This window comes from Pangasianodon hypophthalmus, chromosome 4, assembly GCF_027358585.1.
Source record: "Pangasianodon hypophthalmus isolate fPanHyp1 chromosome 4, fPanHyp1.pri, whole genome shotgun sequence".
Lineage (NCBI taxonomy): Eukaryota > Metazoa > Chordata > Actinopteri > Siluriformes > Pangasiidae > Pangasianodon > Pangasianodon hypophthalmus.
This window is the reverse complement of record NC_069713.1, coordinates 15,328,742-15,345,876: the sequence shown is the minus strand read 5'-3', so window position 1 is coordinate 15,345,876 and position 17,135 is coordinate 15,328,742. Positions and strand designations below refer to the sequence as shown.

The 17,135-nt window shown below is 38.7% G+C and overlaps 1 protein-coding gene across 2 annotated transcripts; it reads right to left on the bottom strand.

Annotated features, from left to right (window-relative positions):
- Window positions 1-50: 50 nt before the first annotated feature.
- On the bottom strand, window positions 51-16,352 carry zgc:194930 (uncharacterized protein LOC557813 homolog). Of its 2 annotated transcripts, none has more exons than XM_053233656.1 (3): window positions 16,123-16,352; window positions 7,260-7,312; window positions 51-3,786 (listed from the first exon to the last, which is right to left on the bottom strand). In XM_053233656.1, exons 2-3 carry the CDS (start codon window positions 7,289-7,291, stop codon window positions 3,135-3,137), a joined length of 684 nt encoding a protein of 227 aa, XP_053089631.1. In that variant the 5' UTR covers window positions 7,292-7,312; window positions 16,123-16,352; the 3' UTR covers window positions 51-3,134. The 2 variants fall into 2 exon arrangements, with proteins under 2 accessions (XP_053089631.1, XP_034159967.1); XM_034304076.2 differs by lacking the exon at window positions 16,123-16,352 and adding an exon at window positions 15,037-15,695.
- Between the last annotated feature and the right edge of the window lie 783 nt (window positions 16,353-17,135).

Genomic DNA, 17,135 nt, shown 5'->3' with positions numbered 1-17,135 from the left:
TGTGGGTAATATCTAACAGGTGTGTGTTAATAGGTCACCAGAGTGGTACTGTTGACCTTGGAAACAGACTCCTTCTCAAAATTCAAACACAAAATGCCTTTTCCTCTCCATTCCATTAATTCCTGATCTTGGCTATTTAGAGAGCATGGTCCACTTGGCCTGTGTGAATTGGAAGAGACTGCTTAATCCCATGCTTCTATATTTTTTTACATCTAAATTTCATGGTTTTTATTCCATTCTGTCTGTTTCTTTTTAATCTCTCTGCTGTTTGTTGACATCATGCATATATACTGCCTGGTGCAGCAAGAACCTGACTGACGTGTGGAGTATGTTGCAGTGTAGAATTTCCACGAAATGAGTATATGTCAGACAGACGTTCCTGCAGTTTCAGAGTGTCTAGTGCATGTGTGGAGTTTGCATATGTGGAGCTCATGAATGTTTAACAGGCAGTAATGTATTATTATGCCTTGGTATTTTTGGATCTGTGAATTATTAACCTGCTCCCTCATGGAACTACGAGGGACGCTAAACTCTTCTAACTCTTCGAAAGAGCTCCTTATAGTACACCTGCTCAATTACTGATATATGGATATAAAAATACACCAAGTCTATTAATGTATTACTTTAAACATTTCCTCATGGCAAGTCTACTTTAGTGCCATAACCATGAATGAAGCTAGGATAGTTCCGCGTAGGGTTTTACTTTTCTAGTAATGGGCATGTTCTCTTTGAAATGTAATTTTTTTTTTTTTTTTTTTTGTATTGACTATTTATTCTGATTCTGAAGATTCCTTAAGATACAATTTTCATGTATTGAAGTTTTAATTCTCCTTTTAGGAAAATATTTAAACCATACACAGTAGATAAAGTGCTGTTCACTTATATCTGTCATTGTGCTGAAAGAGAAGAAAAAGCAGAAGTAGATAGTTGGCAGCAGGTCTGCAGCAACTAATCGACAAAATCGATAATAAAAATAGTTGGCAATGAATTTCATTATTGCTTGATTGGACTGTGTTATGAAGCATGCTGCAGTGCGATACACCACTTAGACTAAAAACACATTTGATGGAAATGACAGAGCGCATTACGACAGAGAAAATGATTCGCCTCGCACAAATATGGCAAGCAAAGTGAGTGTTTCAGTTAGCGAGACAGACAGCAGATAATTATTTTGCCTTTATTTTGAATTTGTCTGGTTACAGAATTAATAAATCAGGGCCATGCTGTGACCGATTATCTGGTAATTGTCAGTAATGCTGTATTGCAGTTAGTGACCTGTTATTTAATTGAACCTAGTTAAGAGTTCTGAAGTAATATTAATTGATTATAATGCTGCAAAGATGTATTTTTAAATAAATATTTTTGGTATTTTATAAAAATCAATAGATTACCCAAGTATAAATTAATGAAATATTAAAAAAAGAATTGTTAGTTGCAGCACTACTGGCTAGTATAAAGCCATAGTTCTTATTTTTTAGCATTTAAGTAAACAGAAGACTGCACTCACCCACAAGCTCATGTACAGTTGGAGTGTCTTGGTCTATTGCTGTCTGGAAGACTTTTGCCTTGTGTCTTGTGGCATATTCCTTAGAAATATCACTAAATTACCAACAGTACCAGTCATGATCACAGGCATTGTGCTTTATTATTTTTTCCTTATCTCTTGTTAAATTAAATTAAGTGGAGCAGATTTTGAAAATGACAAAATTGTTTTAAAATACACATCTGTATTGATCTCATCATGAAAGACAATAAATATCGTAGATGAAACAGTGACTGCTTGTGCATTTACATATATACATTTTGCAAAAGAAAATATTTTTGGCTGTACTGTAACACATAGTCCACACATTCAGAATCCTTTACTACTGAAAGTTTAACTGTAGCATTTGAGAAAATAAAATGGCTGATAATGCAAGATTACATTTACCTGCTAGGCTGAGAAAAGTGTTTTACTGTGCTTCTTCTTCATAGTTTTATGGAAATGCAAAGTCCTTCCTCACATCAAGTCACCAACTGAAATCTTGAGCCTCGTTCAGTTAACCACAGTTTCACTTTTAAAAAAAAATTTTTTTTTTAAAGGTCAACTACTGTCATTGGCCCCAGCTATGTCAACTGCATAAATAACGTCACAACAGTTAGCACTATAATAATAATTCTTTATGAAAAGTCTGCATAAAATGTAGGTGTCATTTCTCAGCATATAACTTCCTGCAGTAGGGGGATGTGGAACCTGTGCTACTGTTTTCCCAGCAGTTCAAACTTGAACCCACTCTCCTATTTTGAAGAGAGGGTCCTCTCAGTGGTTCTCTTAAAGCTGCCGAAGTAACTAGAGAGGCAGTGATAACTAGGATTCATTGTTAATGTCAGTTGGATGCTCACTTCAACCCCAAATGAACAGAAGCTTTCTTTAGACATTAGAGGAATCAAGATATCTGTAATCAAGGCTAAAATGTCGATGAGTGGATTAATGTGTTTAACATCAGCCTGATTAGAAATTTAATAATAAAAAAACTTTATAAACTGATCAATTAAGACCAAAATAAGACAAAAGGGACATGTTTACAGTGTTGGATTTATCAGTTTAAGAATTAGTTTGAGAATAAAGCTCTTCCTATGTGGGTGTACCTGGTCAAAGCCCCGGTTCCACTGAAAGGTGTTCACATTTTGGGAAGGAAGAACAACAGTGCCCCTTTTCTATGAATTATAAGCCCCTTGGACATTCACAACTTCACTTGCTACAACTGTTCTCTCTGCCCACTCAGGCTTATAGTATCATCATGAAGTTAGGGAGAATATTGCAGATTGTCAACTAAACAAAATAATTAAATGCTCATCACAGTAGTATGGACTTGCATAGACTATAAAAAGGCACAGAGAAAGGTTCAGAAAGTAACAGCCCATACACTCCATGCTACCAATATGCTTGGCAGAATATATCCATATTATATATTCTGTTTATATACAGTATGAACTGTAAACAAATAGGAGTCTGTTTAAAACTTCATTTAAAAAATCCTTCATGAAGACTTGGTGATTGAAACGTATATAAGGGAAAAAATATCTTTTTTGGCCATATGTGGTGTTCATTCATGTCAGGTCCAGGCGCCATGACAGGTGGTGAGCTCCAGTTCTTACTCATACTCCTCCCCTGCAGTGGCCGCCTCCAAGGCAGCGAGTGCTTCCGCCACCATAGAGTCTGTGACACTCACAGTGTCCTCTGTGTCTTTTTCCTTCGATCCCGCTTTCCGGGAGAATGATGAATCTTCGTCTATCACGAGCTTGGTGTCGGCTGAGGAGAGGCTGGTGCTGCTAGTATGGATGTCCACTGATATGACGCTCTCCTCGTCTGCCGTGTCCCCTGCTCCCTGTCTTCCTTCCTCTTCCTGGTCCGTTCTGCACAAGTAGCCATCAGACCCATTTCCCAGGCCTGAGTCTCGGAACCTCTCTGTTTGTTTCCCTGGTTCTGTGCCCAATGGTGAAACAGGGCATATGGGTGGAGCACTAGGAAGGATTGGGGGGACCCTTCCGTCTGGGTGCAAAATATAGAGACTAGAGTTGCCCCCTGCTGTCTGGGGTTGGTTCGATCTAGCCTGGTTTATGTGATTGTTTTCAATGTCAGATTTGCTGAGGTTGCTGTTGCTGGTGTAGCCCAAATTGTGGAAGCCTTGTTTTTTCCCAACATCTGACTGACTGTGACATTGGTAAGAAGAGACTAAGGAATTGGTGGAAGGATCCTGTTTCAGCCCATTGACTTCCACAGGGTCTGTAGGCTCATAGATGTAACTACAAGAGAATCAGAGAGATGGATAAAGAATACATTGCAGCAAAATTAAAAAAAAAAAAGCAGACTGCATTATACAGATAAGATAAAGTGTTCTTTCTGAAGAGGTGTGATATTTAGAAATAATCATAATATCAAGGAAGAAAAAGAGACCCTGATAAACCCATAGTGCTGCAAACAAAAGCCTGGATATTTGCTTCTTTTACAACTTGATAAGTCAAGCCAGTCGATTTGACTGCACACTAAATTTGCATTGGGTACGCAAACGCAGTCTCTGACGCAGCAATGCCCTCTGCATTAAGTCCATTATTGTATTCTCCTCTGTGAGTACATCTCTTTTCCTCATTAGCCCATTTCATAGAATCTTTCATAATGCTGGATCAGTTTCAGAAGCCTAACAACATTTTTAACATGTAAGGAACACAAAACAACCCACATGTGTGAGCAGCACAGTTTCCCACCTGTTAGCAGGCAGGTGAGAGCTTGAGAGATGAGGAAATGTGTGTGTGTTGCAGAAAGGAGCCGGGTATATTTATGGATAGTGATAAGAGCTGTCAGACATTTCCTGCAAAGCTCCTTCTGCCCTTCACACCCTCCACCAACAGAAAGCCCACAAAACCACCCGGGGATAGAGAGGAAAAAGGAGACAGATTACTCCCCAGAGCTAGACACAGCAAGCCAGTGGTGAAGACGCCAAACTCGGTCGATGTCAATCTGTTGATCTTCATGCATATGCACTCATGCGTAGTTGTTTATTTTTGCATTTATGTTTCCGTCTGTAGTCCTTTATGTCATAACCTGAGCTATAATAAATGTCAGTAATATATATTCTCTTATGCTGGATCCATCAAGTCAAATTGTTCTGCACAGATATAGCATGCTGTGCCTGTATGGAAAGGTGGGCTGACTTCTGTTAGCAGGGAAAGCTTCTATAGGCTTGCAGATGAGATGTTGGCAATTTTCAGTTTAGTCAGTTGACTGACAGGTTTAAATGTGCATCTGCCCTAGCCTTACATAAAAATCATGATAGTATCATTTTAATGTCAATTGTTTTCATGTCAGTTTATAATTGTCAATTTCCTTTTACGTTTGTAGTGTTTCCAGTGCAGCCACCTGCAAACGTCCGTTTTAAAAATACAAGGCCAAAATGAACTTCTGTTTGTGGTAGAGAAATGCATGCGGTATTGGCCAAAAGTCTGTTAAGCATTATAAAGAGCCTTTAAGAACGTGATGACAACATAATAATGGCATTTATATGAGCTGTCAAAGTTGTCAGGGTAATTAGCCATGGCTGCTTTTCAGTTTCATTTATAACTGTGATACAGCAGAATAAGGCAGAATATGATTTCCATGCAGCACATAAGAGTGAACCCTGTTATAGATTATAGGGATTTACAGAGCCTGCACAAACCCACAGATATTGTAATGGCCATAACCCAAAACATTCAAGTCCTTACAGTGTAGGAAATATTGTGTTTGGAAAGACAAAAGGGGCATTTAATATGAATGTCTAAGGGAAATGAGTTTAAACAAAAAAGTGGAACAAATTTTGTGTGTGTTGGGTCACGTTTGTATGGTATTTGCATGAGGCAATCCATTTAACCAGCTCAAGCTAAGCCCAGAAGTGTGACACTGGGCAGTATGTTCACCTTCTACTGAATCTGTACCATAACCAGCAAAACTATCGAATTCATAGCAGTAACAATTTAACAGCGTAAAGCACTATCGAGGTTGTTATCATTGGCAGCTACTGGGAAAACGATACTCTTGCTGACCACTTAGTCTGGCTATATTCACAGATAATATGCTACTTAACTATTTAGCCTGGATATATTCACAGATAACACACTACCTGACCATTATGCTGGCTATATTCACAGATAACACACTACCTGACCATTATGCTGGCTATATTCACAGATAACACACTACCTGACCATTATGCTGGCTATATTCACAGATAACACACTACCTGACCATTATGCTGGCTATATTCACAGATAACACACTACCTGACCATTATGCTGGCTATATTCACAGATAACACACTACCTGATCATTATCCTGGCTATATTCACAGATAACACACTACCTGATCATTATCCTGGCTATATTCACAGATAACACACTACCTGATAATTAAGCCTGGATATATTCACAGATAACACACTATCTGACCATTTAGCGTGGATATATTCACACATAACACACTACCTGACCATTATGCTGGATATATTCACAGATAACACACTACCTGCTCATTTAGCCTGGCTACTTTCACATATAACACACACCTGACCATTTAGCCTGGCTACTTTCACAGACAACACACTACCTGACCATTTAGCCTGGATATATTCACAGATAACACACTACCTGATCATTAAGCCTGGATATATTCACAGATAACACACTACCTGATCATTTAGCCTGGATATATTCACAGATAACACACTACCTGACCATTTAGCCTGGATATATTCACACATAACACACTACCTGATCATTTAGCCTGGATATATTCACAGATAACACACTACCTGATCATTTAGCCTGGATATATTCACAGATAACACACTATCTGACCAGGCTAAATGGTCAGGCTTAATATATCCAGGCTTAATGATCAGGATATATTCACAGATAACACACTACCTGATCATTAAGCCTGGATATATTCACAGATAACACACTACCTGATCATTTAGCCTGGATATATTCACAGATAACACACTACCTGATCATTAAGCCTGGATATATTCACAGATAACACAATACCTGACCATTTAGCCTGGATATATTCACACATAACACACTACCTGACCATTTAGCCTGGATATATTCACACATAACACACTACCTGATCATTTAGCCTGGATATATTCACAGATAACACACTACCTGATCATTTAACCTGGATATATTCACAGATAACACACTATCTGACCATTTAGCCTGGATATATTCACAGATAACACACTGCCTGATGGTTTAGCCTGGATGAACAAGTTAAAAGTAGCTTTTTATCCTTTGAGTTAAAAGTTGCAATTTCTCTTTTAGCACAGGTGTCTTTCATAACATGTTTTCTTCAGAGAGACATCACCATCTGGTTTGCTCTTGATAATCTTTTAAAGAGCATTAACAGTGCCAGCGATATTCAGTGGTCTTGTTTGTGCTTTAGATGAAGTCTTTACAACACTGTTCTTTTCTTTCTTCCTGACAGAACAGATCCTTCAAGATAAATATAGAAAGAGAGTAAAAGGCAATGTGGTAGCTATTCTGATCCCTTTAGCATGGCTGATTTGTTGGCTGACAACAACCAATATTTAGAGTAATAACAGCTTTTCACAGCCTTTTCTTCCTCCACTAGACTCTCTGACAGACTTGACATTTATAAACTCCAGAAGGGCACAGCGAGCTTTTGTCACTTGGCCGGAGTGAGTATCAGTAATTCTGTTTGTTTCTTCATTCTTACCTTTTTATCATGCTACAGCATCTGCACCCCATCTGGACAGCTGGATAGCAGGGCTGGACAGAAAAAGGGACATAGGAGGGTATCTGTTAGGCACAGGCAGCTTTCATCATGCATTTTAAAGCTCATAGATTAATAACACATGGCAAGGATGACAAATATGTAAAGATGGACTTTTGCTGAAGTAATACAATAGTGTCAGAGTGACAGTAAGCACAGAGTTCCTATAGGTTTCCATCTCTGACATGCCAATAGCAGAAATAAGACAGTGAACACCATTGCGTTGGTGCCTAAACAGACCTGACAGCACTACATGACTACTTGTGACAACCACACTATCTACATCCCTCCACGGCAGAATTCATGAAGACAAGTCCCACCCAATGCATCTAACCTTTCAGCTACAGTATTTTTATGCCTGGAGAAATGGATGGGTGGGAAGAAAAACATCAAGTAACATCCATAATGCTTTCACCATTCTCAGTCTGAGGCAGTGCCATCCAATATTGATTTGACATATGGTTCTACCAGGTTCATGACAGGGCTCGAATCTCCTGAGTGCAAAGAAACAAACTTGCATGTGTGACATTGCAGATGGCTCCGTATCGCCTCTGCATGGTTATTGTGCACACGTTGGTGTAGATGTGCTGACCTTTTTCTTTTACATTCAGGCTATGCCATTTCTCCTGCTCTTTGAGGCCAAATGAAAGGTAAATAATTGATGGAGCAGTCTGTGAAAGGCTCTGATAGAACAAGGACAAGGCTGGTCTTTTCTCCCTTTCTTGTTCCTCCTTCCTGATGTGTGGCTGGAAAGAAAGACTTGTGCCTTCTGTTCCTTATGTTCACATTCATATTCTGGATTGAGTTCTAAATACATATTAAGACAGATCTCAGAACAAAACTATGGTTCAATATTTTGAAACAAAGATTTGTACAGTATATCATTTTATGGCAAATACCACAGTTCGGAAAGTTGTGAAATCGTGAAATCAAGATTGTAAAAAAAAAGATTTAAAAAAAAAAAAAAAGAAAAAGATGCCTAATTTCCAGGTTTGCTCAAGCGTTTTGAAAGACAAACACAAATAACAGAAACATACCAATGTGGCGATTAGGTGATGATTAAACTGCAGACATGTGTAGTAGCACACGTCTGACTGGCTGTAGTATGAGCTAGTTATTACAGGAGGATTACTGCAGCAGCTGTGCACCTCCTCATCTGTGGCCAGACAGTGCATCATGCTGGCCATAAAACTGTGCTGGGCATCTTCCATTCTACAAAACCCATATGTGTTTTTTAAACACGGATGAATGTCTTAGGGACTCTGCATGACACATAAATGTTCTGGATTTGGTCAAAACAGACAAAGACCACGAGTCAGTCTAAAAATACATGCAGTAAAATGGCTGCTTTTATGTGACATCCTCCAGCAATGCTTGACAACAAGGAAGTGGACCATCTTTCTCGGTTTCAGGTTCTACTCACCATTGTTATATTGTAATTGAAATCAGTTACCATAAACTATGACTGATATCAGGTATGATCTTATGATATAGGCCACATTGACAATTTTTTTTGGTATCAACATCATACACAGCTCACAGAGACAGAGAGCAAGGGAGGAGAGAGGAAGATAGAGAGTGAAATAGGGGCATATTTTTCTTCATGTGCCAGGTTTATGGAGGCTGTTTACTCTGAGAAATGCTGTATTCCAGCAGACTATTACACTATAAAGATTATATTATAATATTATAATCTCTTTTGGTCAGGTTAAACTATTTTAATATAGATTAATCAAGATTCACTGAGGACTGGGAGTGACAGAACTAATGGAGCCGAAGCTTCAGATATTCCTAGATCATTCTGGTTATTTATATAACCAGTAAATATAGATAGATTAGGAGAGTAAAGATAAAATGATTAAGGGTTGCATACCATCTTCAGGAGGCCGCTGGAAATTGAAATGCTCCATCTTGGAAAAAGAGCGAGAGGTGAAAGAGAGAGATTATTCAAGATTGCCAGCCCAAAGTGCTGCAAATTGAAGTGTGGAGCGTATTGCATTGGCAGCTCTTCCTCCATTGAAATGAACAAGAAGAGAGAATTTCTAATCTCAGCAGGACACTGAGCCTCTAGCACTCTGTTCTAGATGGCTTACTTAAAGAGTTAAATGCTTTGTGTTGTACTAGAGACAAGAGGCCTTTACCTTTTTCCTTTACCCAGGAAATTTCTTTATTTTTTTCTCTCTCTCACCTGGACATGAGATGTAAATATGCATCATGCTTACATACATAAAATGTTTAGTTCGTTTTAAAATATTGTCTGAACAAGAGCTTGGATTGTTGCGTTAAAGTGTATGAATACCTGCGATACTACAGAGTCATTTAAGGGACAAGGTGATCATATAGTAAATCTCCCTTAAACAATGAAAGAATATGGGCCCGCACAAACACACACACACAATCACTAGCATACCAGAGGATCAACAAAGGCCACAATAAACAAATCCCATAGGAACTCTGGTTTCATTTCCTTCCACTATGGTCTTAATAGACTTAAGACCATAGTGGATACCATGATAACACGGTCTGTGTTAACAAAGTCTGTTCAAAGAATTCATGGCTTCAACTATTGTCTTGATTAAATGACTAATAACGTATACCCCTGCACATTCATGCAATTGTCCAATCAGCCAATCATGTGACTGTAGTGCGATGCATAAAACCATGCAGATACAGGTCAAGAGCTTAAGTTAATGTTCACGTCAAACATCAGAATGGGGGAAAAATGGGATCTCTGTGACTTTAACCATGGCCCGGTTGTTGGTGCCAGATAGGCTGGTCTGATTATTTCAGAAACTGCTGATCTCCTGGGATTTTCATATAGCAGTCTCTAGAGTTTAAACAGAAAAAACCCCAGTACATATCCAGTTAGTGGATTTTTTGCAGGTGGATTTTTTGCAGTCTTGTTGATGAGAGAGGTCAGAGGAGAATGGCCAGACTGACAGAAGGCTGACAAGCTGACAGAAAGGCTACGATAACTTGATTAACTACTCCCTTACAACCGTGGTGAGCAGAAAAGCATCTCAAAATACACAATATGTTGAACCTTGAGGCTCACTGAAACTGGACAATTGAAAACTGAAAAAAGGACCGACGATATCTAACTCACTTTAGTTCATTTGAATTCTTATGAATTTGGCATGAGATCAGGTTTAAATCTTCATCTTCTTCTTTTTTTTTAAAATCAGCATTAGGCAGCAGCTCAAGGGCACAATAAATATTATTGTGATCACAATATGGGACTTGCTCAATTAATTATAAATAGCTTAGTATTGGTGAGCTAATCTAATTTAATTTTTTTTTATACCACAGCTTTGCTGAATCCTCAAAGGTTTTCTGTCATAGCAAAGTCTATAGAAGAGAAGACTTTGCTCTTTCTGGTTTCTCAGTAACATTCACTTGTCTTGTTAACTTATTAAGAGAGGCTTTTAGGGAACAACTGTTTATAGGTGCTCTAACAAGTGATAACAGGAATTAACTTGTTTTGTGGGTGTTCCACAAAATTAAATAACGTGTCGTTCTGTAATTAATGAAAAAATTTAATAATAAAGAAATTGCTGTGGTATACACTGATCAGCCATAACATTAAATCCACCTGCCTAATATTGTGTAGGTCCCCCTTGTGCCACCAAAACAGTTCTGACCCATCGAGGCATGGACTCCACAAGACCTCTGAAGGTGTGCAGATCCTGCAAGTCCTGTAAATTCTAAGTCGGGGCCTCCATGGATTGGAGTTGTTTGTCCAGCACATCCCATAGATGCTCGATTGGATTGAGATCTGGGGAGTTCTAACCGCTGGATACTGGGAACATCCCACAAGACCTTCCATTTTGGAGATGCTCTGACACAGTTGTCTAGCCGTCACAATTTGGCCCTCACCAAAGTCACCCAGATCCTTATGCTTGCCCATTTTTCCTTCTTCCAACACATCAACTTCGAGAACTGACTGTTTTAATGGAAAAATATTCAATCTTGAGAGAGGTAACATCACACCACCTTGTTGTTGATTATTTTCCTATATTAACAAGTCATGTTATGTTTTATTCCTTACTTACTGACTCTGCTGCATTAAAACACATGCTCCCTATTTTTAAATTTTACCGTCTGCTTGCAAGTGTGTGGCATTAAAAAAATGACATTCATTTAATGTGATTTAAATGTTTCGGACCAGTTTTATTTTGGATATGCATTTGAAGGGCTACAGGTTTATAATCCACAAATGTGAAAGGAAATATGCTGTGGATATCTTTGTAAATTGGCTAAACAGGTTCTGTGTTGACGTAGTAGTAGTTTTCCAAGTAAAGTTACATGGAAACAGTGTTGTTACATGCAAAACTATTCCTTGACGTGTACATCCTTATAGTATTACATTTTCTTGGAGGTTATAAAAGTGCTGCTTTTTAATCAGGTATAACCTAAAACGATTTTTTAAAAAATATTTTATATGAATTACATATAAGAATCTGATACAATTTAATGACACAGGGAAAGAATGTACAGTAAGCTAGAGTGAGTAAGTAAGTAATATTTGGCTACATGTATTGTCCAGAACAGGGGTTAAATAAAACATTTATAAAGATTTTCTATTAAAATAAATGTTGAAATGGTTTTTACTGCAGTATTCCACTTCATGTAGCATGAACATGTTTTGCCTAAACATAGCCTATGCAGTATGTCTATGAAGTGTATTATGACTGTCTACTATGACTGAAAAAGTGGTGCAAGAAAATTTCAAGTACTATGTATATAAAGCTCTTAACAATTTTGGGATTAGTCTGCGGTTTCTTAAAATCTTCTTCGGTGTTTCTCAAATCTTTTTTGTTTGAAAAGATAACAGAGAACATTCATACAGGAGCACCTAAACCTGCATACACTCTAATGTGACAAAGCGACAGGTGACTGTTCATTTTCTATATATGTGTGCAACATGGAGCCATAATTTCAGCAACAGCAGCAAGCAACAGTGCACCACCGTGACAAGTGCCTTTGAATTGAGATTTTTCTCACTAATATGCAAATTAAGTACAATACATTAAAGCGATAAATCCAAAAGACATACATGCAAGTAGTTCACCATTTACTGTTTGATGTGCAAAAAACAGGAGAAAAAGTTTCATATTATCCTGTCATATATGACCTCTCATGAAATGTGTATAAAGACTTTAAAAGACTAAAAACAGAGCTTGGAAGGAAGTAGCAAAGATCGTTGGTGCCTCTGGTGAGTGTACAGAGCTAGTACAGTTAGCTTGCTTTGCTAATCTACCAGCTATAACCTAGTACAAAGCCTAGCACATAACATGTAAATCAAGCCCCTAGTTTTCACACTGTCTCTACACACCCACAAGCGACGTGTTGCTTCTGAGTCTACTTCATCATTGTCTTTCTATTCTCCACTCTGTGTGTACTCTTGTGTGTATCTTTCCTTATACCGTGTGCCAATGTCAATTACAACTGAGGGTAGTCTGTAGCTCATGGCTGCAACTCAATCCAGTGAACTGAAGCTTCATAAATCAAACAAGTGCATAGGGCAGATATGGTGTTTGTTTCCCTGGTGTTGGTTGCTATAGTGAATGTTTCATGATGAAACAGTGTATATTACAAAGCCTCTTGAGAAGGACCACACCAGCTAATTGGCTGATAAACACATACAAAACAAAGGGGCATTCATTAGCAATGCTTTGTGTAAGCATCAGCAAATTTGATACACAAAAGGGTTCACTGACTTTAACCATAAACATCAAAGGTGTTGTGTCTGAACCAGGTCTGTGTCAAAACATATATCACATATTTTGAAGTGCTGAACAAACAGATGTGTCTCACCACCATGCTGGAAACTGACAGAGACGATACATGTGGTCTTTTTAGCCTAAATCCTCAGGTACTCCCATATAACTATGTGTGATAATGCATCAGATTGCTCTTCATTCATTCATCCATCCACAGTAACTGCTTTCATTCATTCATCCATCCACAGTAACTGCTGGTCAGGGTTGCGGTGGATCTGAAGTAAATCCAGGGAAAACTGGGTGTGAGGTGCGAATACACCCTGGATGGGATGCCACTCATTCACACCTAGGGGCAATTTAAACTTGCCAAACCACCTACTGGCAGCTTTTGGAAGTTTTTCGGGGAGAGAAAGGAGGACACAGGAGAACCCTGAGGAAACCAACTCGGACATAGGGAGCACAGAAACTCAACACAGACAGTAACCTAAGCTCGTGATTGAACCCGGAACCCTGGATCTGTGAGGCGGCAAGGCTTCCAGCTCTACCACAGTGCTGGCCAGCAGGGTGCTTTTTCAAATGATAACATTTTATATCAAATAAAAAAAGGTGACATTATTAACTTAAAACTCTGAACTTCTTCAACAGATAAAAAAGACTTTCAGATACTTTAGGAGAACGTCTGTCTTTCTAAATGTTTAAATCAGCAAAGCTGATTTGATCATGATTGTGATGTACTAGATGTAGTGATTAATCCATCTAGGTCTATATTCCTGGCTGTTCAACTTCCTTGTTGGTTTGCTGGCTCTAACACAAAAGTGTTTTCTCGGACTAGCACGTAAATGAAAGTTGACTGGTTGACTGGTCTTCATTTGATTTGCATTTGCATACTGGTTGTAGCGTCACAGTTAGCATGATTCAACAACATGTAGTTAAAAAGGTCTCTATCATTTACTAACGATGGTAGTTAATATGTGTGACACTGTTTTGGTTACAGCAGAATACTGCAAGTTGCAGGGACAAAGCGGATGTTACAGACAGTGTTATGTCGTGGAGATGATGTCATAAGACAGAGATATGATGATATCTCTGTTTACTTCCCAAGCTCACAGTACAAGTGGGGAGACGTTTCTACTGTAAACCCACAAGCCCCAAAAAGCTTTTATTCAAAATACTACCTGCACACTGCTGACATTGCCAAGTTTATTCTGGAAGAAAGGAGGGGAGACAGACAGAGAGAAAGAGTAGTCACGCTCTAGTTTTTCTATAAATATATTTTGCTTGTTTCTTGCGCGTGATCACTCACAATCAGTGAGTGTCCTGGAGTACATTTATAGGTGTCATTAAATCCACAATAAAAAATGTAACCTGTCCTATTCTTAATTATTGGTTCCCTTAGGTTATTAATTTACTTTTACCATTTTTTATATTAAACACATTATTGACTCAGATTAATGTAATATGATACATTTACAGCGGTCTGGGAAAACCTGTCAGATGTTGCTGTAACAACCAAAAAAGACAAAAAATCAAGTTTTGGTCAAAATTGGGTTTTTCTGCCTATGTGTGAGGTGACACACCATCAATATATTTCACCTAAATGGAATTTATCTTGCTTATCAACCTACAAAGATCATGTTAGGTAAGGAACGTGGTGGTGGAAACAGTCAGCCTGCCTAAAGATTAAACTTCGTCTTGCTAGCTGATAGTGAATGTCAGATCAAGTTGTTGAATAGATAGCAAACACACACGAGCAAACAGACAGAAGCCTAATCAGTTCAGTTTGTAATCAGATATTAACTGCCAGAATGACTGCTATTTTCCTGTGCCCCAGATGGAATGAAATCTTTAAATGTAATTTTCTTTCTTTTCACTTTTGGACACAACCAAACTTTAAAGTTACATACAAAAGAGTACCATCTGATAGACCTAAAAGATGTATCATATCCTACATACTGTATATACAAGTATTTTTAGAAGGAAAGCACATGTGTGTTTACCTGAATGGCATGAAAAGCTGGTTTACCATGTTATCAAAGTGCAGACTACACCCATACGCATGCATGTCAAATGTGAAGGTTTACAGAAACACGATAACAATAATACTTAAGCCTAACTCCACTTTCGTGAGGTTAGAAGAGTATTGCGGTCGCTCGGCTCATCGTGACCACACCTCATTACCTATGAGACTGTAAACAAAGCCTCCAACAGTAAACATCCTGACAAACTGCTCTTACCTGGTCAACCCCTCACTGTACAAATACAGAGTCCACACCGCTTTTCAGACTCATCTAAATCCCTGATCAGCCCTTTATATAGGCTAATAATGATAATAATACTATAATAAATGAGCAACAAGACCTAGCTTTAAACATCAGCTAAGGTTAGGCTAGGTAAGGTTATGTCATCACCTCATGCATATGTGATTTCTATAAACAGATAGTTATCAAGAATATATTTCGAGTTAACATTTGGGAAACCTAAAATGGGCCTTGAGGCAATAATGATTGAATATTCCACCCCTTAACATGATTCCTTTCAGTTCAGCTGTAGTCTGATACTCTATGATTTATCCAGCCTGCACCTGTTCACTGAATCACCAGGAACCTCCTATGCAACGTTTATAACACCTTCTCAACCATCTGAATATATTTCAGCTCAGATTTAACCGCTTAACTAGGATCATAAACCCATTTATATGCTGCTCACGGGGTAGCCCATGACGTTATATAGTCGACTTTACATTAGTGTAAACACGCGAAACGAAAAGATGACACTAAAACCCGAGGTGTCCACCTTCACAAGGCACAAACTAGTTCTTCACGAGGAGAGCTTTCCTGTTTCAGAGCAGCATTCACGCCAGTGAGGAAAAAGCCTGTCTCTCCACCATGTTTGAACACACAAGACCGAGAGGAAAGGCGTTTTAAACGTTAAGCGCAACAGGTGAGGAAGTGTCCAGCTCAGAAAGTCCGCCGACTCAAAAAATTATCGAATGTACTCGTTTTTTCGCTTGTTTATTTCCAGAACATTCCGGGAAAGACTCCAAAGTCTGAAGGCTGCAGCCATTACACACATTTAGCCTTTACCTGTTAGAGGGCTGAAGGTGTGGCAAGTGTTTGCCCGAGGTGCCGTATTTTCACAGATAACTCCAGTATTCATTTATTTCCCAAAACTGTAGTCTCCTAAGTAGAAAAAAAGAGACATGAAGTAGTCCACAGGCTTCTCCTGGAGCTAACGAGCATGGCAGTAGAGTTTGTTGACACAAGGGCAGCTTTGGGCGTCTGACTGCGTTGCGTGGGTTTTTTTTTTTTTTTTTTCCAGCTTGCAGGAGGGACGCTCCCGGTGTGTCAGCTCGCCTATGGCGCCTATTTGACTTTCAGATAGGAGTCGAGTCTCTCTCTCTCTCTCTCTCTCTCTCTCAAGCCTGACCAGAAGCAAAAACGTTTCACGTGGCACTGTAATGACCTAATACATGTGAAAGGAAAGAGTTTGCGAACAGGACAAGGAGTTATTTAAGCAGCGACCACACTGCAAAAGTCAGAGTTAAGCTTGTCTACATAGCCTGCCATACATAACACATAACTGCATAACACTGTATAACACACTGCATAACACACTGTATATCACTACATAACACTGCATAACACTCTGCATATCACACTGTATAACACACTGCATAACACACTGTATAACACTATATAACACACTGCATAACACTACATAACACTGTATAACACTCTGCATATCACACTGTATATCACACTGCATAACACACTGCATAACACACTGTATAACACTATATAACACACTGCATAACACTACATAACACTGCTTAACACTCTGCATATCACACTGTATATCACACTGCATAACACACTGCATAACACACTGTATAACACTATATAACACACTGCATAACACTACATAACACTGCTTAACACTCTGCATGTCACACTGTATATCACACTGCATAACACACTGCATAACACACTGTATAACACTATATAACACACTGCATAACACTACATAACACTGTATAACACTCTGCATATCACACTGTATATCACACCGCATAACACACTGTATATCACTACATAAC